The 23,155-nt window shown below is 49.4% G+C and overlaps 4 protein-coding genes across 4 annotated transcripts; 3 read left to right on the forward strand and 1 right to left on the reverse strand.

Annotated features, from left to right (window-relative positions):
- Window positions 1-220: 220 nt before the first annotated feature.
- FSUBG_533 (uncharacterized protein) lies at window positions 221-2,635 on the forward strand (the record flags this gene model as incomplete). Its single annotated transcript, XM_036683415.1, has 3 exons — window positions 221-1,896; window positions 2,038-2,365; window positions 2,420-2,635. 3 exons carry the CDS (start codon window positions 221-223, stop codon window positions 2,633-2,635), a joined length of 2,220 nt encoding a protein of 739 aa, XP_036544056.1.
- A 1,966-nt stretch (window positions 2,636-4,601) lies between these two features.
- Window positions 4,602-5,595, reverse strand: FSUBG_534 (senescence marker 30; the record flags this gene model as incomplete). The annotated part of the gene is made up of 2 exons (XM_036683425.1): window positions 4,602-5,083; window positions 5,172-5,595. 2 exons carry the CDS (start codon window positions 5,593-5,595, stop codon window positions 4,602-4,604), a joined length of 906 nt encoding a protein of 301 aa, XP_036544057.1.
- A 7,690-nt stretch (window positions 5,596-13,285) lies between these two features.
- On the forward strand, window positions 13,286-14,962 carry FSUBG_535 (uncharacterized protein; the record flags this gene model as incomplete). Its single annotated transcript, XM_036683436.1, has 1 exon — window positions 13,286-14,962. One exon carries the CDS (start codon window positions 13,286-13,288, stop codon window positions 14,960-14,962), a length of 1,677 nt encoding a protein of 558 aa, XP_036544058.1.
- Window positions 14,963-19,187: 4,225 nt separating this feature from the next.
- On the forward strand, window positions 19,188-21,034 carry FSUBG_536 (uncharacterized protein; the record flags this gene model as incomplete). The annotated part of the gene is made up of 2 exons (XM_036683447.1): window positions 19,188-19,325; window positions 19,385-21,034. The coding sequence occupies 2 exons, from the start codon at window positions 19,188-19,190 to the stop codon at window positions 21,032-21,034; spliced, it is 1,788 nt and encodes a 595-aa protein (XP_036544059.1).
- Window positions 21,035-23,155: the final 2,121 nt, after the last annotated feature.

Genomic DNA, 23,155 nt, shown 5'->3' on the forward strand with positions numbered 1-23,155 from the left:
CAGTGGTAACAAGAGTCGTACATCGAGAGATACACTTCCGAGACAGATATCCTCAACTCTATCGCAGAAAGACAATCCAAGATCCAGTGCTGTCAGGGGCTCCCGGGGAAGAAATGGATCAACGAAACCTAGTGTTGCTGGCTTCCGGCCTAGGACGAGCTATGGACGAACTACCTCGAATCGACCAAGCCAGGCTCTTCGATACTCAGCTAGTACAGACATGCTTCCTTCGGAATCTTTGATATCTCCATACCTTGACTCGACAAACCGCTCTCGTACTGCAAGCTCCACAGAGAAATGCCAAGATGCGATGGACATCCTTGAGCAGTACGGGATCTCTAGACCCTCGGGATGGTTCTCGGATGGCGACGCAGGCACGCCAGATCAAATCAAACAAACTAAATCGATGCTCTCGCAGATCTGTCACTCGTGCGGTAACCCTCTCGCTTTTGAGCGGTATTGCTCACACTGCGGCCACGATTCTTGTATGAAGTGTACGGGAGAGACCCCTGGACAACCCCTTGGCCACAGGGTTCTCAACAGTTCAATACAGTATCAAGAACACTCTTTCATAGACAAGATACCTGAGCTACCAACGCAAAATGAGTACCCCGAAAGCGAACGTAGTCATACCACACGGACGACAGTCGATACTGCTCATCGTCGTAAGCTCTCAAGGTTCGCATCAGAGCCAGATACACCAAGGACATCCTTTAGAACCAAGACGCAATCTCGCCAAAGACCGAAAACTGATCACAACACCTTGAAGCCCACTCGGAAGAAGACGATTGCGGCACCAACAGAGATCTCTAACTCTGTGAAGAACAACCCCTTTTTTGTGGCAGACAGGGGAATGAAGAAGGAAGCCCCAGAACCTGAAATCACGACGAGATCAGTGCAAGTGGAACGCAAACCCGGGCCCTCAGACTGTGTACCTAATCGTCTCAAGTCCAGCTCACCCCGCGTTTCTCACGTAGAGGAACAATGCCCCGACCCTGGTTGTAGAGCTACACACGATGGTCACCATCCAACACGGCATAGCATTGGTTGTGCGACCAGGCGTAGTCTAGGAGCACAAGTAGTTCAAGGCAATGATTTGGATATGGTTGATACGGATGAACATAAAGCTGAAGAGAAGAAACACACACAATCACTGAGGGACTCCGCATCCCGAAGCAAGTTACAGATGAAAATTGACCAACTCTATCATCATGGACAAGATCTCCATCACTCGCAGCATATCATGGAGCATCTATCAGCTGGTGTGCAGACACTCGAGTCTTCTACGGATGAAAAGCTCACCAACGGGCAAGACGGGCACATGCGGGCGGACGGCTACAGGTTGAGGGTACAGAGTCAACCTGGCATTGATCACTCCTTGAGTCGAGACCAGACTGTCACAGTGGCAAAAGACCCTATCGAACACAATCTGAACAAAGAACCGGCAGTGCCTGACGAGATTGAGCCACAGCCACCTAATCTTACCGATTATCACAAGGGGGATCGGCATCCGAGCCCAAAGTCTCATGAACCCCATGACGATACCCAACCTAAGGATGCCCATTGGATAAAGCATCCTATCAACAATAACAAGACCCATGACGCGCCGAGAAACTACACGAGAACACTGAACTCACAAATAGCTAGTGAAAAGTCCGTCTCTCAGTCCAAAGGACCGAAGAAAGGCCTCAACACCTCACCAGAGGCAAATGAAAGGATTGCGCCACAAGCTCCAAACAAGTCCTTGTCAGACAAAGATCATAATGCTGATCCCAACTCCAAGAAAAGGATTGGGAAACTCGATGAACCTGTTCCTGAGTGGAAAATGATGCCCAAACCAGCTCCACGTATCAACAATGACTCTGAAAGACCGAAAGCCGAGGCTACCGGTATCTCGTCATAGAGGACGCAGTTAAGGAAGGTCGATAGGTCTTCAGAGCAGCCACGAAGCCAGCAACTAACCCCTTCCCATGTCGAGAACTGGAGGCGTGAACTCAGCAGTGTAAATAGTCGTACGCCACTACCTGAAAAAGACAGGAAGGATAGTTGCTTCAACTGCAATCCTACCCAGTCATCATCGCCTAAGCAAACAGAAGGTGGGTTTCAGATCTTTGTGGAAGATGAGTCACATAACAAGACTGAGAATGAATTGAGTGCTGCCTTGGAGTCACCCATGCCTCGACTCAAGGTCACAGACATTGAGCATTCCCTCGCCCGCAAGAGCGTCGAGGAATTGTTGGCCAAGAGTCCACAGCCACAAGAGATAGCAGCAGAGGAGCCAAAGAGTATGAGACTCCCGAGCATAACAGAGGATCGACCTCGCAACCACTCTGAAATGTCAACATTGATCTATGACCCTAGACCGGTGATGCCTTACAACCACATGTGTGCTTAGCGAGCACGCTATATGGACCTCAAGAGCCAAGTTGACGAACTTGGGCTCGAATCAGGTCGCCCGTCGCCAGCGAAACAGACACAGGGCGTGTGCTCCCACCCCAATGGCGATGTTGACATTGAGGGCCTCACAGTAGTGATGCATCTCCGAGGCAAGGATGACTTGGTGATCAATACAGACTTGAAAGATGGTCTACAGGAACACATGAGGCCGCGAGAGAGCAGACGTTCGCAAGCGTAGGAAGGGTAGAATGGTCAGGATAGACCAAACCGGACCGGACGGAGAAAGTATTGCTTTTTTGATAGTTTATTTGTTATTAACTTTAGTATTGATACACATCGACCTAGAAACTTGGAATCATTGGTCCCCATTGGCCATGAGGCTTCTTCACAATCACATCGTGACTCGAGAACATGGGAGCAGTTCGTTCGTATGTCAAAAGCCATGACAGCGCACTGACATCGAGTCAAGGACGCTATCGGCGGATAACAACATCCTTCCTCCTGCTCCCTCTTTCAACCTCAACGGCGTTCCAGTCCAACGTCAGCAACCGTAGCGAAACTCTACAAGTAGCTGTCAGTAGCTGTCAGCCAACAGGGACGATTCCACGGCTTCCCGGTCTAAGCCCCGGGCCCTACTGCAGCCTCCCCTCTTCCCCGGTTTGCCAGGTTCTGATGCTGAGAGGATGTGCCAGGGGGTGACCCGGAGCAAAAATCCTCTAGGTTCTGAGAAGCGGTGACAGGGGGTGCTGGTGTTCTTTTTGACTTTTTTTTTGTATGCAAAGGTAGGGCTGGGGTGTTGAACCCAGGGCAAATCGACCTTTTGGTTTTTTGACGTGATAGACCCCTATGTAATGGAGACAGTATTTCGAATGTGACTGTTGTGAGTGAGGCGAGAGCAGGGTGTAACCTAGAACAGGATCGACCTGTGCTGCGTTTTGGCGAGGATGTTGGGAGATAGGATGTTGCCTGTTTGACCAACTAGGGGCATACACGAGATGTCAAAAAAGCAGTATGATCTCACTTTGGAGTAGGGACAAAGCGGATTTCGTCATGTGCGAGCGAAACGAACCATTATAGCAAGACGGAGGGTGTCTGCTAGGGAACAAGTGTGTATGTTCTCGCATTGGATTCTCTCATCCATTCCGGTGATGCTATCAGTGAATGCTTCATCTGAAGCGGTGAGAGAAAGAGAGAGAGAGAAAGAGAGAGAGAGAAAGAGAGAGAGAGAAAGAGAGGAGCTGAGTTGTCGGTGAAACCCCTTCATTGTCTTCCCTTGCGTGCTGTTAGCGAAAAACCCAACCTCATGCAATGCGTGCTCGCTATGTGCAGGAGAACTTGTAGTACATATGCAGCCGTCAAAGGCACAGATGCCAGCATCGAATTCCAAACTGCATCTGCATCCTTTGCCAAGGGTCCCATGTTTACTATACACCTAGCCATCACATATACTTCTCTTATGCACGTAACAACGCAACAGACATGAAAAAAGTTCCGACCACGCAGAGCTTCACCGTGTGCGTGAAAGCGGTCAGGGCGTCGAGGGCGACAGCGGTGTAAGGGAGAACTACACGCGAGTCATGCCCTGGAAGTGTTACTCGGTAAACAATACAATTATGGGAGTTAGTGGACCATGGATCCGGCAGTTGAGAGAGCTAAGCAGCTCCGTGTCTCACGATAGGCACTCCATCCATCGTGCGGCGTTGAATAGTCAGAAAGAGAGAGGAAGAGTAAACTAATACTGGGTTCGCAAACATCACAAGACCCCCGGATGTGCTCCATGGATGATATGTAGGCAAACATTGGCGAGAGCCACGGCTCATAAGCACTGTGTAGCATCCATCCCAACTAGCAAGCAAGCAAACAAGGTTGCTTGCCCAGGAGTACGGATATCATGGAACGACCCAAGCGCCAGGGTCATGGTGCGTCCGGGTCCAGAGCTTGAACCACAACAAACGGTAGAAAAACAGAAGCGAGTATAGAACATGTCCATGAGACGAAGATCCGGGCGCTAGCAGATAATCAACTTGAACGGGGTACGTACGATTGTCAAAGCCTTAGGGACCTCTAGTGCGCGTCAATCCAAACTCCCTCAGGCATTGCCAAGGTCTGTGCTTTCGTTGCTCTGTCTCCACGTCTATAGTCGGGAATGAGCTGTAACAAACGATTCGATGCCTGTCAGCACTTGTCGCTGTCAAGATCGAGCTCTATAGCTTGAAATCGTTGAGCCTCAATCCCCGGATTCCGACGTCCACCTTAAACACATGACCACCGTTCTTGCGGCTCGATCCCTCGCCCTCGTCGTCCTCGGCAGTTGTTATGACAAGCTCAGTACCGACAAAGTGCACGCAAGTGGTGTTCTTGGTCGGCACTTTGACCTCTCCAACAATCTTGGCTGTGCTGGGGTCGATTCTAATGACACGTCCCTCTCCATATACAGCTTGCCAAAGGAACCCGTCTACATCTACACGGAACCCGTCGGGCTCGCCTGAACCATCATGGTTGTAGAAAACGCGCTTGTTAGAGATTTCCCCAGACTCGGTATCAAAGTCAAAGGCATAAATCTCTCTGGCATTTGAGTGTGTGACATATAGTGTCTTTCCATCAGGAGACCAGCCTGGTGTGTTGGGAATTGTCATGTTAGGCAGTTTGACCTCTCGTGACTTGGCGTCCATTAGATAGACCGCTCCTAAATCCAATATGTCAGACTTGATGAACAAGAGATGCAACGTAGAGTAAGTGGACAGGGTCCTGATGTTGGTGGCAGGGTAGAGTACCTTCGGGCTTAAAGGGACCGAGCCCAAAGTCTGTCATTGTACCCAGCCAGAATCGACCCAGAGGATCTACGCCGCCATCGTTACTTCGCAGACGCTCATTAACCGGTTCTTCGAAAGGCTGAATAAGTTCGTATGTCTCCTTCTTAACGTCGAGAACAGCCAGTCCATACTTGACGCCAACGGCGATGCGTTCCTGGGGATCAACCCCAGCAATGTTTGCTGTGACAGTAGGACATACGTCTAATTGGACGGTTTTAAGAGACGAAGGGCCTTCAGCCACCTTCACATAATGTAGCCTCTTATTGCGGATATCGACAAAGCGCAGGCAGCCCGATGATTCCTCATAGAAAGGTCCTTCACCCAGCAGACAGTGTGTCTCAAGCCAAGGCTTCTCAACCGTCCATTGCTGAATATTGGCGCTCATTGTCATCAGGCTCTGTACGCGTCTGATATCCTGTTAGTTTTTACGGCAGAATCGCTTGAAAAATAAGGCTTTATACCAATCAGTAATGGCCAATGACGGGCGGGATTGAGGTCAGGATGATGCTCTATGATGAATGAGGGGAAATCGAGCGGGCCAGAGCAAGCGAAGTTGAGAGTGGGGAGCTCTCGTATTGTGTCTTGATATAGAGGACTATAAAGCATATGCGAGCAGTATCGAATTCAGGGAAGGGAAGATAAAAAATTAAAAGTAAAGCAACTCCAAAGGAGAAGATAGATAGATTATTTTGATGCTTCGATGACGGATAAATCCAATGAAAGGCCTCATCCGGTTCGGCACGGATGTCGTTGAGTATGCTCCGAAGCCAACTCCGGGCCCGCCGGGCCTCAGATCCGGTCTTTATGTATTTCATTCAAATTGCCCTATTCAGACGGCCTGCACCGATTGTATATCTCGCAAAGTATGGATCTTGGTTCTTGCTACGGTGTAATTCCACTTTTCAGTCTCTAGAAGGGCCGGAGTGCATGTATGTCACTGAGATGAACAACATGGAAGCGAATATGGTATCGGCCACACAAGTGGTCCGACCAAAATGTTGGCTTGTTGTGGCGTTGTCTGACCAACACGCTGTAACAGTCGATCTTGCTTGGTGAAGGCCGCGAACCAGACTGTCGGGACGTATGGTGTCGCGCAAGAAACGTAATTGGGCAGCAGAACTCGATTAAACTGTGCACAATCGTGAAGCGCGCTTGCGGCTGTGTGTGTCGGGTCTCAAAGGCGGCCGCAGAATGCATATATAGGTAGTTTGTGTAGGTATTAGACGCGGTTTCTCGGGTGCGGCAGCCTGTTTAAATTGCCGCGCTCGTCGCGGGAGAGAAGGACGATAACTACTCAGTACGGTAGTGAACTATTCGCCTCTTTCTTAGACCCAAGCCTTCGTCCAGCAAGTCTCATTTTTACTGTGGGCTCTGAATCTCTGGTGTTGCGTCTTCGAGTTGTTTCACGTGGGGCATGATCAAGACCGTTATGGCCAGCCCCCACGCTCTTCAATACTGCAGCATAGTCATACTCGAACCTTTCCCAGGACGAATACCGAAACTCATCTGCATCCTAATTCGACGGATGACTCCTCTCATCAGAATAGGCGGCTTGGTAAGGATTGTGAGCGAGCATGACTAATGAAAGCCTTCTACTCCAGTTGAAAACTTCCTCGCATCCTCATATATGCACGCCAACAATGGACTGACGTGGTCAACGATCAATTCACCCGATTCGAACAGAAAACACACATTCGCGAAGCATCGTGAGTTGAAACCCAAGAACGATTTCAAAGCTGGCCAGATCTTCCCTCCGGTCGCGGAACCATCAGGTCGTCATCAGGCAGCAACACCACCCTCATGGCGACCAAACTGGAACGTCAAAGGACAACGCATCAAGTACAGCTCAACCCGCAGTTCTCACGCATCTGTCGGCCGGTCAAATGTATGCAAGCGAGACACACACTCACACCGCCCTGCTGAAGCAGCAAAGATGCTGCAGCCGTGAAAAGGAGTGAAGCGGACGCGGCACCGTTGGCTGACAGATGCCTACCAACATTGTTACCCGCATTCACTAGCTATGCAGTGTGTGTGCAGTCGTTGTTTAGTGGTGCATCGATGCTGTGCTGCTGCATGTCGTAGATGCAAGAGTGGGCTTCTGCATGAACCAGGCCCAAGCTATACAAACTTACTGTGAACTATTTGGCCTCGGCTATGACACCTCGGCCTGCTTGGCCTTTAGTTGTTAGGGTCGTGTGGGTAAACTCCAAGAAATACCACGCTGCCAGCACATCCTGGGCCACGACCAGACGCAACGCACGACAGGGCAAGGCAAATTAGCTGCAGATGCAAATGCATGCCATAGCTGTGTACAGATATTCGTTGATTAGCTAGAAACGTTTTGCCTGGCTCTTTGACCCCTGGCTGCTTTCCCTGACCGCTCGTGGTCACGGGAGGCGTCGTGGGCCCACGATCGCCGCTGCTAGGCCGGGGATAGTTGTCGAGGCTGAAGGGCCAGAACGTTGATCTCCTCTGCACCCTCCGCCCTCCTTCTCAGCACAAGCGCGAAGCGGTATAGAGTTTCGGGGAATAAGGCCACGTCTGCAGCGTCTCAGCATGGGTTATGATGTCGTCGGACTTTAACGAGGTGATAGCTCGAAAGGACAAAAAGGTTGGTCATTGCTCCAAGGCAGGGTTTGGGAGCGCAAAGTAAATCGGCGACTTCATGAAATAAACCTGGGATATCATCATTAGCTTTTAGAGATGGGCGGAGGCCATATCATACGCGCAGAGAACCGAACCAAAGACAACTAAAGTAATTACTAGGGACGGGCCGGTTCAAGAACGGGGAGGGCATTAACATGGGACGTCTGACATAGCAATTGACAAACATGCGTTTCCGGGCTGAATGTAGAAGCCCATAAGCATCAAGGGATGGAGGCTGATCCTGATCCTGGCGACACGCTTGACTTGTTTCACGCCTTCTCCTCAGCCTCGCAGCTTGAGTCGTCCTTGTGGGCTTTGCTGGCCAAGTAGCCAAGGCACTACTTGGGTGAGTCCTGCAGGTTGATATTGACGGTGACAGCCACGCAGATGCCTGTAATCTAAATGTCGAACTGCATCTGAATCTGTGTATAATTACACAACAATCGGAGGAAGTGATAGGATTCCACCAAGAATCCTACCCCCACAGTGATGAGACCGCCACCTCATGAACCTTTTGATTATTGCGTCTTGTTGATATTCAAGGCTTTCGGCTACCTATTCTTTCAATGATATCTCACCCCACCATAATCGAATTTGAAGTTATTATAGTGTCGCGAAGCTGTGTGGTACATAGCTATGGCCATAAAAGTGAAAGAAAGAAGGAATCATGTCAGAAAGGCTAGCATAAGTACTTTTCAATAGCCAGGCTGAAGGATAAAGCTGGTGTAGCAAGACTTGAACCAGAGGACTTGGGCTTTGACCAGGCGCCTTGAGCCGACGGCATACACATGATGCCAAACACTAAACACGCCCCGTCCCGTGCCTCTCAACGCCGCAACGTGCCACTGAACAGAACTTTGCTGCTTGGTGTGATAGCGTTTCAAGTCAACGTTATTGGCGTCTAGTCCACCTCATTTCGCTTTCGAGGCGGTCATTTCCTGGGAGTTTGAAATAAATCGCCATGGGCACAATCACAGCGACGTCACACCACCCCTGGGCCGCACGCATCTGTGCGAGGTATGCCAATCTAAGATCAGCTAGGTAAAGCCAGCCATGTCAATATCTCTGATTGTTTGCTTTTTGCTCATTTTCATGACTGGTCAATGTACGTTGGAGTGAGTTGTGCAGGCTAGTGCTTCATTTGGTGGTCTTGTGCCACAAGTTTGTTTTTGCCGCGGCAGCGCTGAAAGAGTCTGGCTTAAGGCTGTGGTGACTTGTAGTGATGACCTAGCATTTTTCACTACGGCACGATCTAATCCGTCCGTCCTGCGCGTGACATTGTCAACAGGTACGTAATATCGCGTCTGATCGTGGAAGCTTGCTAGACTCCAAGTCTCCAACCATTGCCCCGGTACGTGCGCGTGCCATTAAGAGCTCCGACATCCACTCAACGCAGATTGGTCCTTTCCATTAGAGACAACTGTCATGGATGGTTGCATCTGCACGCTGGCGGGCCTTGCAGCTATGGGCCAGGACCCTTCCCCGGTAGAGCCCCCTGGCTATGCAATTCACTGTGACCCATTAAGAATACTGTCGCCGTACGCAATGCCAGTGCGTCGAGTGCCCCTCGTTGCACCCACACCCACCCCTCGGCCAATGTACCGTATATCAACGCTCCAGGGGTTTTGGGGGAAGAATATTGTGAGCACGGAACGCCCAACAAATATCAAGAACCTCCCATGGCCTCTGCCATCATGGGAGGAAGAGAATCAAAGCGCTCATGGCATTATGAGCGCAGTCTTGGAGGCATTCTATAAATGAAGTCCAGGAGAGGAAAAGGGCTGTAGACGAGTGTTGTCTGTCAAGACGTGAAATGGGTATTGAAATCAGTCTTGGCGATGCCAACAACACCGCGTTGAAGTGTTTAACGTAGAAATGGGCAGTCACAAGAGTCCAGGGGCTTTCCGTCTTTCCGCGCAAGAATTGGTGCATGACATGGCATGTCGTGGCGTGAGACGCGTGCAAGTTTGAGTTAGAAGAGTTGAAGTTGAAGTCGACGTTTGCTGGGGATAATGATTGAGATGCTCGGAAAGGGTTTTCCATGATTGAATGCATGGAGTACGTAGGCAAGTAGATATTGAAGTGGGTGATGGTGAGAGGAATTGCTAATTACGGCACGAATGTACCTGCTCTTCTCATTTAATTGATGCCTGTACTACCTAAGGTAGGTAACGACAGCTCTTGCGTGACTGCCAATTTAGTAGACAGCGGCTATAGACGAGCTGCCTACCGTAACGGGTTCCTTCCTTTCCTCGACCAAGCTCAAGTGACTGACGATTTACTTTTCCTTCCAAGAAAATTTTACTCCGAATCTCACATCAGTTGTCGTTGATTGATTCTTCGGCAGATGAATACATACCTTGGTAGGCATTTTCGCTTTTGATACCATCGTCATCATCAACATGTAACGGCAAATTATCCCACGGAGTCGACTTCTCTTCTTTCACCTCAGGGGGTGTCTCTACGAATACTTACAGTACGGCCTGCAGCCCTGCCCTACCTACCTTGGCTTCCAACGTCTCTTTTATGTCTCAGTCACACATCTCAGGGCAAGCAAGACAATGCAAGTGACTGCTGTCTTTGGGCGGATTCATGCCTCTCTGTTATTCCGGTTTGGGTTTTGGTGGGCGACCCTATATGCAATGCCATGTCATCATGAACGACAATGATCTACTCTATATGCGAGCTTGCAACATCCGCATCCCATTCGAGGCCTGCGAAGCTTGCCCACATCAGTTCGAACTCCGTGGATAATCTACAGTTTGCACTCTTGCGCACTTTGGCTTTGGGTCATGAGAAAGGGAAAAAAAGGAAAACATATCAACTAATGTAACACCAGTTAATTAGAACGCAATCAACCGCTCAAGGAATCAAGGCCTTGCAATGACTAGCCAGGGTCAGTTAGACTAAGGTCCGCACCACCCAAAACCACGGACACGGGGCGCAACGACGATCTTTTGTTTCTTTGTCCCATCTGATTCTCAGCTCTCCTCCCATGCGGACCTGGGTGTTCCCGTACTGTACTGCAAGTATGTGCACTGTATCTTGGCTAACATAGCGGTATCTGTACAAGTGGGCTCGTCCTTGTCGTCTCTTTTCTCGCCTGCTTTGTTACCTCAAACCCAGCGTTGCTTTTTGGATTTACACAAGGCGCATTACTGCTACCGCGCCTATGTACTACGACTTTATCTTGGCCAAGAATCTCGTCTTCAGACTGACTTACAGTAGATCCATGGTCCACTTCGTGCATTGGCTAGTCGCCCACAAGGACTGACAATAGGACCTTGCCATCCTGTCATTCACTTCATGTCTGCTACGTCTCCTGGCATATATATACATACGTCTGTCTTCCTCGAAATTTGACAAGCAAGATACGTATAGCATGTGCTGATGGCGCTTGGGCTTGAATATAGACGGGCCGTAGTTGATCTTGCACGGGATCGATGCAGTGCTCTGATCGGAACATCACAACCACAACCGTGCCCACGGCTACCGCACATACTGCGGATACGTACACATGGCATTCCCGTTGACCGCTCTAGCTTCCCTTGGTCTCCGGATGCTTGGGTTGCTAGCCCGACAGCCAGTTTCTAAGCTAACTATCCGTAGACTGATGGCGGTGTCCAGCGAGTTCAGTTTAGTTAGCTGGCTTTGGCTTCGGGATGATGTGAAGCATCCAGAATTTTTCGACTGAGGCCTGCCTGTTTTCCCAGCCTTGGTGGCCTCGTATGGTTCTGCGACCATTGAGCCCTGCAGCAGAGATTTTAACATTTATTGATACATCCGCAACCTTCCATATATCTTCAGTCGCAGATATTGAGGTCCGAGGAAGCTTGAATTGAGCTCAATTCGCTTGTAGACTACACCGACTACCCTGACAGAGAGAACGAAGGATTGTAAAAAATTGACATGACGGCAAAGCTACCGGCAGCTCCCCGTCTTTAGGGACCCAGTATCCTAAGCCTTGCTGAGGACCTGATGTCAAGGAGTCTTGGTACGTACACACTACTCTTAGTCTTCATGAACCCCCCCTGTTCAAACGCTCCCCGGCATTAGCGCCATTTCATCTCATGAGAGCTTGGCTAGCCTGGCCACAGTTGGGCCCTAGCTCTGAACCCCAGCTTAGTCTCAAAAGCTAAGCACGGCTTCTTTGCTAACGTGTTGACCGTGGTCATTGCGGGACTTCTACTTGGATGCCCGGGCCAGTTCTGGGGCTTGATAAGGGCTTGTCGCCGTACCAGGACCAGCTCAAGGCTTACATGGTTCGTACCAGAGCAAATAAAGAATTACCACACGGTGTGGCCCTGGATTACAATAGCCCCATCCTGGGACAGACTCGCTTCTCGTACCTAGATGTTTTCTCTTGCTGGTGCCGAACAGACATCTTACATCACTAGAACTTCCCTGTGCCTAGCACTGCTCTGTTCTTCCTCTATCTTCATTACTCTTTTCCCTTTTTCTATTCTTACGGCCTTACGATACCAGGCTATACAGCTCAATAACAGCCTTTCCATCCACTGGCAAGGCGTGTTCTTCGTTGTTTATTAAGCCACGAAATCACCGTCTGCATCTGTTCAAGTTCTTCGCATTTCATCTCAAGCGGCTGTAAGATCCTCTCCAGAAGAGGTGACGTGGGCGACCAAGTACAGTACAGCAGAGCCAATTATTGGAATTGCAAGGCGAGAGGATTGATTGAGACCTTGGCTCCATCCATAGCCACACAGCATCGGCCATTCAGAAGGGGAAGTTGTCTTTGAGGTGTATGATTTGCTGGCAGGCCTGTACATTTGAGATATATCCCTGCCCCCAGTACTGGCTTTCGGCAAGCACACTTGCGTGGTTCATCTTCACCTGCAACCTATTTGCGAGTGTGCTAAGTTGTCTTCCCTTGAATCAAGCCAAAGGTCAGAGATCGCGTTGTGCGGTTCATGGTCAGGACTTGTTGCTGATTTCACCCCGGGTGACGTATTGATTTTCTATTCTTCAGTACAAATCCCCTGTTTTAACTCGGCTTGCGCAAGAGTGTTGATTATAAGAGGATTCTCAGAACTCTTATAGCATTACGACTCGTTTGCTTCCCCTCTGAAGCTCTGAAGAGTCTGTCTTAGTATTGCTTCAAGAGAGGACTGTTTGGGTTATCTTCCCATCCCGTCCGCATCAACAAACCATCCAATCTGGCGGTTCAATCGACAAGCCTGTGGTCGCAGGCACAACCACCTCAGAGCAGACCCGGATCTGCCGCAACAGATTCGACCGGCGCATCGCCTAACTCTCCACGGACACCATCGACACCTACCTGGCCTTCCAGAGACTTCACTCTATCGAAGCAGGCTGCCAACCAGGACAATAAACCACCGTCTTTAGACAGGCTCGGGGAGGGTCAATGTGCCGGCCCTCGTGGCCAGGTGTGCACAGGCGGTCTAGTCCCAATGTCGCATACTGGACCAGCATCTCAACATGCGTCACGTTGTTCTTCGAGGTCCCCCTTGGGCGATGACCAAGTCTCACCTTCCTCAGTTCGACACAGACAGCTCAGTGACCGCGATCTGCGCCAAGATGTGAGCAACGTTCCTTATACAAACGGCGAGGAAAGATTACAGCAGGTTCCCCAAAAGACCCTTGGTGTCCATAACATACTCAACCCTATGGAGCCACGACTACTGGCGTCAGGGGGTAATGGTCATCTTCCTCCAGCAGCTCGTCCATCTGAATCCGGGACACCAGGCCATGCAGTTGGCTCGATCTCTGGGTCTTTTGCTGGCGCACGAGCTTTCCCGCCAGCACAACCTGCATCGATTTCTCTTCCAGGGACGCCCTTAGGGCCAATGACACCTATTGGAGGGCCTTCGTCAGGACGCAATTCCCCAACAGCTTTCCCATTTCCTGCCGTGAATAGTGCAAGACCAAGAGCAAGCCCGACACAGCATCCCCGAGCCATAAGCGTTAGTCATGTGCCATCTCGTGAATCTGATGGGCGACAGTCTTTACATGGCTTTCTATCTGCTAAGCGACCGTTCGAGGACATAACGCCGGAAGACACCAGAACTCAATATCCCCATCTCCATCCTCTGACGGGAGCACCCACTGGTCCTCCCTCAGCAATGTCGGATCATGGTAGGTTACATTCACAGCCGCTCGCTTCTCCTGGGACACAAGCTCCTCTGTCTACTTTCCCCTCTAGCTATGCGCCGGGTCGTGCGCAACCGCCTCTGGGACATTCTCAAACTTCATATTCTCCTAACATGCAGGCTGGTCGGCCCTTCCCGAGTCCGGGGCCCCCAAGCGAGTCCGCCTCGCCATGGTCGGAAACACTGCGGAGACATGGGATGGGGGGGTCCCTTTTTGGCGTCGAGGGACAGCAAGCTATGTTGGCACTTCCGGGAAGCGAGGCACCTATTCCTGTGCATATGGACTTTTCGCAAGCGTCCAAGAAAGCGGATGAGAAGAGGCAGAGAAATGCAGTGGCTTCAACAAGGCACAGGAGGAAGAAGAAAATCATGCAGGAGGAGAACTCAAAACAACTACAAGAGCTTCGGGATGAAAGGCGTCTCATGGAGATACGGATCGAGGAGTTGATTCAACAGCGGGACTTCTACCGTGAAGACCGTAACCGTTTACGAGACATTGTCGCACAAACACCATCAATAAGTGGCCTTGCTGCTGGACCTCCTAGTCCTACTATTTCAACAAGCAATTCTTATGCAGAGACCGGGTCGTTAGCATCAGGGCCATCTGGGTCCATGAGTTACGGCGATGTGCTATCCAACGAAAGACCAGCCCAACGCCGTCGAACCGATGACCATCCTGAATATTCGCTTCCACCATACGGGTCCCCTGCGAGCGGCCACCCGAGTGCATCTCCTAGTGGACTACCTCCAATGCCCATGCCAGGTTATGGCGGGCCATCACGGCCATCATCTGCGGCATCCTCAGCGAGCGGTGAAAGGCTGCCGCCGCTGAGAGTAATGGAAGGTCGACCTCCTACTGGCCCACCCCCCGGGCCAGGTGTTCAAGAGCAGGATCCGCGAACTGGTCAGTGGGTTCCCGTTCAGCCTCGAGTCCCAGAGACAGGGTGGGCAACAAGGGACACTCACCGCAGGCCTTGATGCGATGGGATTTGAGATTTGAGACTTGCAAGCGTTTGGTTACACATTACAGTTATGGAGACCCAGTGTTCTCGTCTATTATATAATATCGGAGTGGTTCAGGTTTTTGGCATGATTTTGGTAACTCGCGGGTGGGACCTTTGGAAGACGCATCTGTTGGGCAACCGACGAATTTATCGCAACTTGTAATGTTGTCTTGTCTTATCTCGTTTCCTTGTTCTCCGTTCTGATTACGTGTTTTCTGTTGTCCGAGTTCAGCATTGTTTGCATACACGGAGTGCTCATAACGGTTGTGTCGGTGTAAGCAGGTCTATTTGTACCATGGACATGTTTTTACCTTTGTCATTTCGTGTTTCCTCTTGGGACATGGGACGGACTGGACTGGGATATCGAGGTATCTGTCCAGGCCGAGGGTTTCTGTCCGCTTTTTACTCCTTTCTACTTGCTTCAGACTTCAGTTGTCTTGAGCTAGGTGATGAGGCTGGGCTCTTCTGCGACCGGATACCCCTGGAGCCCTTGCTCCTCAAACAGCACATCGCCTCGAAGGCGATGGTATACTCGATCAATAAGTACAGGCAGCTGCGCTTTGAAAAAAACACGCGGCTGAGAAATACCTTGAATTACAGTTATTTGGGGCTTGCAGACTCAAACCAATGTCTTCAGTAATGGATGGCAAAGGTGCGGGTATCGACCAAGACCCATTTTCATTTTGTTATTTCCTTTGTATTTTATGAATGGTTATTTAGCTATTGTTTTGGTTATTTTGTTGTTAGCATATCATTTGATACCAGATTGGAATTGTGAAGATAGCTTTGTATCCAATATTTATCTAGCGGGAAGTGGTTTGGGATGAGGCAGGAGTTCTCTCGGCTCTTCTTTGGCTTTCCTTTGTTGTGTGAGAGTGCTTTGGTGAGTGTTACCTGATACCCCGGATCTTTCTATGGATCGAAAAGCTCTTGAGTTACATAGTTTAGTTTAGTATAGGATAGGATAGAGTGAGAAAATACTAAGAATAAGCGTTTGTGTAGGAAGTACTTCTTGCACTTAATTACAACTTGGGTATCTGGTGCCTGTGAGAATGACTTTGCTATTAGTCGAGATGCTACGGATGATACAAGCAAGTTGCAGCGACGTATCGAGATGGAGAACGGAGACAACAACGTAACTATGTGAGTGAGCATGGCCGCGGTCTTGTCATACGGATACTATGTCTGTTGTAAGAGATTTCTTCTGCTGGGATACACAAGTGACGTGTCCGAAACACTTGATGGTCTCTTTTGTTGTCTCCCTCCCCCCTCTACTTCTCTGACTCGCCTTACCTTGGGCAGTGGACAACGGTCAAAGCCACCCCATGCAAACATATGGCGTTGGTGCTGTCTGTGACGGTTGTTGCATGCTCCGAAGTTAGCGGCAGTTAAGCCAACGGGAACGTTCCCAGGGGCAGGGGTGTTGCAGTACATGCATACAGGATATGCACGTAGTGTACTAAGTGTAGCTGCATATGCCTACAGTACAGTACCTACTGTACGTACAACACGTGTGTGCTTACAAGTTACACCCATATTAGCTTTAGTAGATGCATGTGCTTGGTTTTTGTATCTGGTCGTGTTACAGTGTGTGCGGTCTGTTGTCGTCACATCCTCCAATCTCAGCTCTTTGGCCAGGGGTGCAACGAGTAAAAGAGGGTTTGACTTAATTATTTTTTTTGGCATTGGGCGGCTAGCGGCTAAGGCACATTAGTTTCCTATTCTGTCATATTATGTGCATGGAGATGGTGATTCACATTAGATCACACTTGTTCAGACAGGGGTTGTTATTAGTCGCCTAATGAGAGTGTGAGAGTGTGAGTACGTATACTACAAATTGGGCACCTACAAATTGGGCAGTACCTTTTTGGATTAAGTTAGGTTGATATCGCTCAGTGCCCAATCTCCAATGTAAGGTAGTAGGATCCTGCTGTAATCTCGGTTCTGCGTGTGATGGACCATGTACTCGATAATCTGTGTGATAGAGTTGATCTTCATCAGCATACCTTACCTTACCTCACTAACATATGTAACTCTTATTAGGTACGTAATCCCGTGGTATTACATATCATCTTGTCATACCGGGCCCCCACACTGTGATCGCGCTATCCCGCGTTATCGGATCATGTCATCTGCTTTAGCTGAACGAGAAATCTGATTTCCTGCCTGTATTCCCAGCATCATCCTGGCAGTCAGTCATCGACATCGACACCAACACAATCTCAGCCCGCACTGTGCGCTATAGTCCAGGTACTACCTTAACTACCTATACTTTGGGATCAAGGGGAAGATTCGAGCATATTTAGCGATAGGTGTACTCTGTACTATCTTGATTTGTTTCAAGTTGCAGCATGGTTGGTTTTGCGAATTTAGGTGCCAACTTGTCTGGAAATACCTACATACCACATTAAGACCTCAGTTCACGAATGCATCATGTTCAAGTGTCGTGACTGAACTGAAAGGCAGCAAGTGCGCTATGATGCCGAGTGTTCATCACAGGTCAAAGTAACAGATCAGGCGATTTATTAGGTAAGTATGCAACTTATCTCATGTGACATTACAGTGCGTATCAAGCGGACCTGTTCTGCATACTGTGGCACCAGGTTCTGTAGTTTAAACCTTGGGATTGCGCAAACACCCGTTAGTTAGTTTATAGGCTATAACTTAGAGGATTGATTGCCCGATGCCACTAATAACTAAGGTACCTCATCAACTAATTACCAAGGGAGGCCTCGCATGCAAACATTGCTTACATACTATCTTAGGTACTCATGTTGCTTTCCATTTCCTTTCTTTCTTCTTTTGCTCTGCCTCGCAATCTACGGTCCGTCGTTGACATGTCACTTACATGCACAGCGCAAGGAACCCAAGGCTTGCAGGTAGCCGCAGTCAACTGACACCGCAGCCATTCATGGCTGCGAGAACAACGCTAATAAAGCAGCCAAATCAGACAACACGCGGAGATTCCTTTCTTAGTGTAACCCGCTTGTCTTGTTCCTCATCTGGTCTGGCATAAGGGGTAAAGCGAAATGTGATGGTTGTTTAGTTTACTTGACGCCTTGCTCATACTAAATGTTCCGAGTCACTTTGATCAGCCAATCGAGGAAATGCCCTGGATTTATGCCTCGTCGTGATGTTTATTCCCATTGACCGTGTCTGAATACGGGAACTCGGACTAGATCACCTTCTATAATGAGGACCTTGGCGTCAGGCTTTCTCGCCACTGGGCAGGGACCAGTATCATCCTCGTATAAACAAATTGTACTCATTGCTACTGTGACATGCATGATCTACGGACATGAACTTCAAGGTCCCCATGTCATGTCATGTCTTGCTGATTGCTGTGCCATGGTTGTCTTGGTTTATAGATGTACGCCTTGGAGTTATTCATCTAATATTCACAGGTCCCCGGCCTACAGTTTGTCAATAGCGCTGTATCTTCTCGCGCAATTCACATTTGCAATAAGCGTACTCCGTACCCTCCACAGTATAATGTTATGCCCAATCAATATTCTACCCTATGATGAGATTCAGCAGTGAAGGGCTATAGCGACATAGCAAGTTTCAATAGTATGTCGATCCTTACAAAATAACCAGATATAGTTTTGAGAAGATGATAAACGATAGGCCAAAATGGAGATTTCAAAGTGATTGGAGAAGAACGCGACTAAACCATAAGCTAGCTAAGGTACCTACTCAAATTAGATCACAGCCACCATCAATCTCTCGGACGATATCATGCCTGAGTCGTGTTCACTTTATGCTTGATCAATATCAAACCTCGCCTAAGCAGGCATATTTATCGGTATCAGACGCCGTCACGGGCTAACAAGGATCAGCCACTTTTTCATACTTATACAGATATCTGATTAAGATGCTGAAACTATCCCTTTAGCTTTAATTTATAGTTATATCAATCAAAACCCTTGGTTAATTCAAATTCTTTGATCTGAAAATGAGTCCCAAGGTTGTATAAGCCAAGCCACACCATGTGGCCGCCACGTGTGGCTGGGACCTGTCCTGGCCAACCAGAAAGCTCCTCGACATCTGGCCTTGAGCGTCACCTCAACACCAAACACCCCGCGATCAACATCACGTCAATCTCTGTCAGGCGCATTGCGAATTCGGCTTCATTGAAAACGGCAGCTCTCTCCACAAACACTCAGACCTCATAAGAGAGGTATTGCCTCATCGCCATCATGGCCCCGCCATTCCCTCGCTCGAGTATCGAGCTCGACTACCCCCTCTACGCCGTTGACTTTGACCCTGAGGACTCAACCCGAGTAGTTGTAGGTGGTGGAGGTGGAGCTGGCCGCTCTGGCGTTGGAAACAAAATTGTAAGTCGGGGTCTACGGGTGATGATTGGCGTATAGCAATGGACTAACGAGATGCGCAGACTGTCCTCGAAAGTGTTTCTCAAACAGAGCTCCGAACAGCTGGCGAGATCAACCTCTCACGCGATGAAGACAGCGTCATGTCCCTGGCAGTTGGCCCTCACAAGGGAAAGACAACATATCTCTACGCCGGCGTCAACTCCAGCCCAGATAGCATCGCAAAGGGCAAGAATGAACACCTCCGAATCCTCAGCGTCGACCCTTCCAAGCTGCGCACTGCCGTTGGGGCTAAGACCCCCGATGCCAACATCTCCGAGGTCGCGCGTACCTCTCTCTTTGAGAACCCCGACCTCGATACATATCAGAGAATATTGCGCATTGCAGGATCGACTGGTGCCGCAGCTACAGCGATGGGCAAGGAGCCCCAATTGGCTATCTTTGACGCTGCGGGTGCTACAGCCAAACTACGAAGTGTTCTGAAACTAGACAAGGAGGCCGAGGATTTGGATATTGTACAAACAGGAGAGAATGAGTTTCAAGTTGCCTACTGCTGCAAGTACGAACTATATCTTGTCAAGGTCAGCGCCAAGGAGACCAGCGAACCACAGCGGGTATACGTTATGCCAGACGACCATGGCGAAAGACCTGCCTTCCGAGCAATCCGTTATCTAAGCCCTCACTTCCTCGTCGCTGCGTCCAACCTACCCAAGCGAAGCGGAGTTGTGATACAGGCTTTGAGATTACCCAAAGAAGGCCAGCCAGATGCACGCCTGTCCATCAACGCCAGGATACCAAGGAAGATTTCTGCTACTGCTCTTGCTGTCGCGAACCTATCACCTCCAGCTTCTCCTCTGAACGCCCTCGGCGATACACAGTTCATCATTGCTATTGCAGGCCACGATTCGTCCATTTCACTCTATACACTGGAACACACAACAGGCGGCACTGTTGAGCTGCTTGCTAAACTATGGCACCTGCACACTCTCAAGGAAGTCCACGGAACAGACAATATTACGGGAGTGGCATTCTCTCACTTCCAGACACCCAAGAACAACCTTCGTCAACAGTACATCAAACTCGCCAGCACATCTCTCCAGAAGACGGTAGCTGTCCACAGCATTCCCCTTGCGAAGCACGTCGATAATTCTCCCCGCAATCCGAAGGGACCTCCTCGTCCTGTTCGCTACGTCACAGCTATGAAGTCCCGCGGTTTTTCCTCTCGTGGTCTTGGTATCACGATGGCTATCATGGCGCTTATCATGGCCCTCGTCGCGCAGACTGTTCTCGAGCTCTATGGCGGATCTCGACCAGTTCTTGGCGTGCAGAAGATATTCCCATCATGGCACGGCAGTCTGCGCAGCCCCGACCACCCACCCGTCGCCTTCTTAGCCGACGAATTCCTTGCCAAACTCGCAGGTCGCGATATCGCCAAGACTGCCACTGGTGAAACTCTGGTTGTGTACGAGGGTGATGTGCCTCCTGTAACTGCTGGTGAAGACGGCCAGGCCCCGGAACTCAAGCTTGATGTCCACGAGCCATCCGTCCATGGCCCGGGTAAGACTTGGGAGGAGTTGGGTGAGGAGCAGAAGGAGGCCTGGAAGGCTCGTCTCAAGGAGGCTGGCGCCTGGACTCAGACCATGGGCGAGAGCGTCTTCAAGGGCATTCTGTTCGGTGAGATTGCTGGTGCTGTTGGCCGAGCTATTGCCGGTTAATGCAATAACACTAGCGACTCTTCAAAGAGACGACTCTGAAATCTTGTATTGTATCATAAGTTTGTGCTTTATTTACATGTTCTATATGATGGCGAGGGAGTACTCTGGGATCTGTTCTGCCGTTTTAAGCTCATCATGAAAGGGGTGGTAGCGCACACTGAAAGCCTGTTACGTATTTAGGAAGATAATGTACATGTGTAGTTATAGTTTATTGTTATTGGTAATGTATTCTCTGCATCCAGGTTCTTCCTATCGCGTGTCGTGTGACTGGTCGGTCATAACTTTCCATCCATATTGCTAGCCGTGAGTGATACCGCGAAGTAAGAGATGTCGAAAGATTAATAGAGCATGTTTCAAAAGATCCGATTTATACATGATTAAACAACTCGGGTATCGCTGTCTGAGTATACGTACTACTCCGCGTAGTCTTCTTGAATGAGAAGCACATAGGAGTGCGTCTATTGTATTCTTGTTCGTCCCACTGGGTCACCACGGCGTGGCACATTGATATTGCCAATGCTCGTTGCTCATTACTTATGAATTAATACTACGTAACAGGTAAGTTCTGAGTTCAACTGAGAGCATTAGAATCTAAACCTGAAGTCAGCATTTGATGCTGCTGTTTGTAGAGGCAAAGGGACCCATGAAATGCCTGCTGCGACAAAGATTAACATATGAATTATCTTCTCATACTTGTTCTTGTGTATCTGTGCGTATTAATGTTTAAAAATGCTATTTTGAAGGTGTTCAAAACACGATTCGAACTCTACAGAGTATGGCTATACAACGCATACATACACAAGAGCTTCGTTGGAACACACGTCGAACCTCCTTTTTATGACGCGACGTAGCGGATATGAGATCAACTCAGCTAGCCGTGCAACCGTCCATGGATATATCTATGGTAGTTATGTCGCTTTCATGTAGATCCCACGTCAACCGAAACTGATGGCTCGGCGGTTGTATCTTGGATGAACGTCACCAGCAACTCGACAACAGTTGGTGGGATTTATGCACCTTTGCGATATTAAAGGGTCCGCTAGTAGTCTCATATGCCGGAGCAATATATGTTTATGTATGTATATGAGTTGAGCGCCTTTGAGGAGTGAACCCCTGAGGGAGAAGCTGGTCTCATCATCCACCAGCCTTATCAAGACTGGGATGAGTGCTCGACATGCAGGCCTTTCACCATAAAAAAACAGACCAAGCGATTCGATATCAGGGACATGTTACCCGCGTGTTGGCTGATGGTAATCGAAGCTGGTGGTCCCTCTGACGTCCTCGATGCCCCAATGGGAAGCCCTAATATTCCCCTATTACAACACCATACCACCTATCACAGGTTCATAGACGCCTACTGCTGTAAGGAGATAGGCTTCTCATGTACCTCTACGCAAATCTTATGTTACTTCACCCCATGTCCATCAAGGGCACCTCATCATCATCAATGCTTATAGCTGAAAAAGGTACTGTCGTCCCAAGCAACAACGTGTGTAGTCAACGGAAGTTTGGTCCCGCAAACGTGCCAGTTTGACAAGTCTAATAAAACGTTTCGGAATGTTCCACAATTCTTAGAGAAGTTAGGCCATCATGGTATCAGGAACGAGCGACACTATCGGGCTCCCGCATTCCAGTCGAGACGATCATTTCGATAATGTCTCTAGAGGCCAAAGGATATGCGGGCGTTGGGAGAGCCACCTAAGTTGATGGACGGAGGGATCACTTGAGTCTCAAAATCGCCAAGATGCAACTTGACCAAGGCATCGTGGTCCCTCATTCTTCCACATCAGTTGGCAGTCTTTGGTTGCACCAGACACCATCATCGACAATCTATAAACACAGCGTGTACTGTCGATAGCACAAAGACCTGGGTATCGTCCGTTTAGGCCGTAGCCAGGCCTAGCCCAGGAACTGAATTGCTTCACCACGTTCAGAACGGCCCAGCCGATGAAGGCCCCTCGCAGAACCATCCAGAGACTCGAGCCCTTCAACTTCCTTCTACAAATTTTTGGGTAAAGGGCTTGACAGACGAGAACCGACGGTGCTCATGATTGGTACAATATCAATGATGGGCCGATGGCTTCGCCTTGGACCAGTTCAAGGTTTGGTCCAAAGCCTGTG

Source organism: Fusarium subglutinans (assembly GCF_013396075.1).
Source record: "Fusarium subglutinans strain NRRL 66333 chromosome Unknown NRRL66333_c0000002, whole genome shotgun sequence".
Taxonomy (NCBI): Eukaryota; Fungi; Ascomycota; class Sordariomycetes; order Hypocreales; family Nectriaceae; genus Fusarium; species Fusarium subglutinans.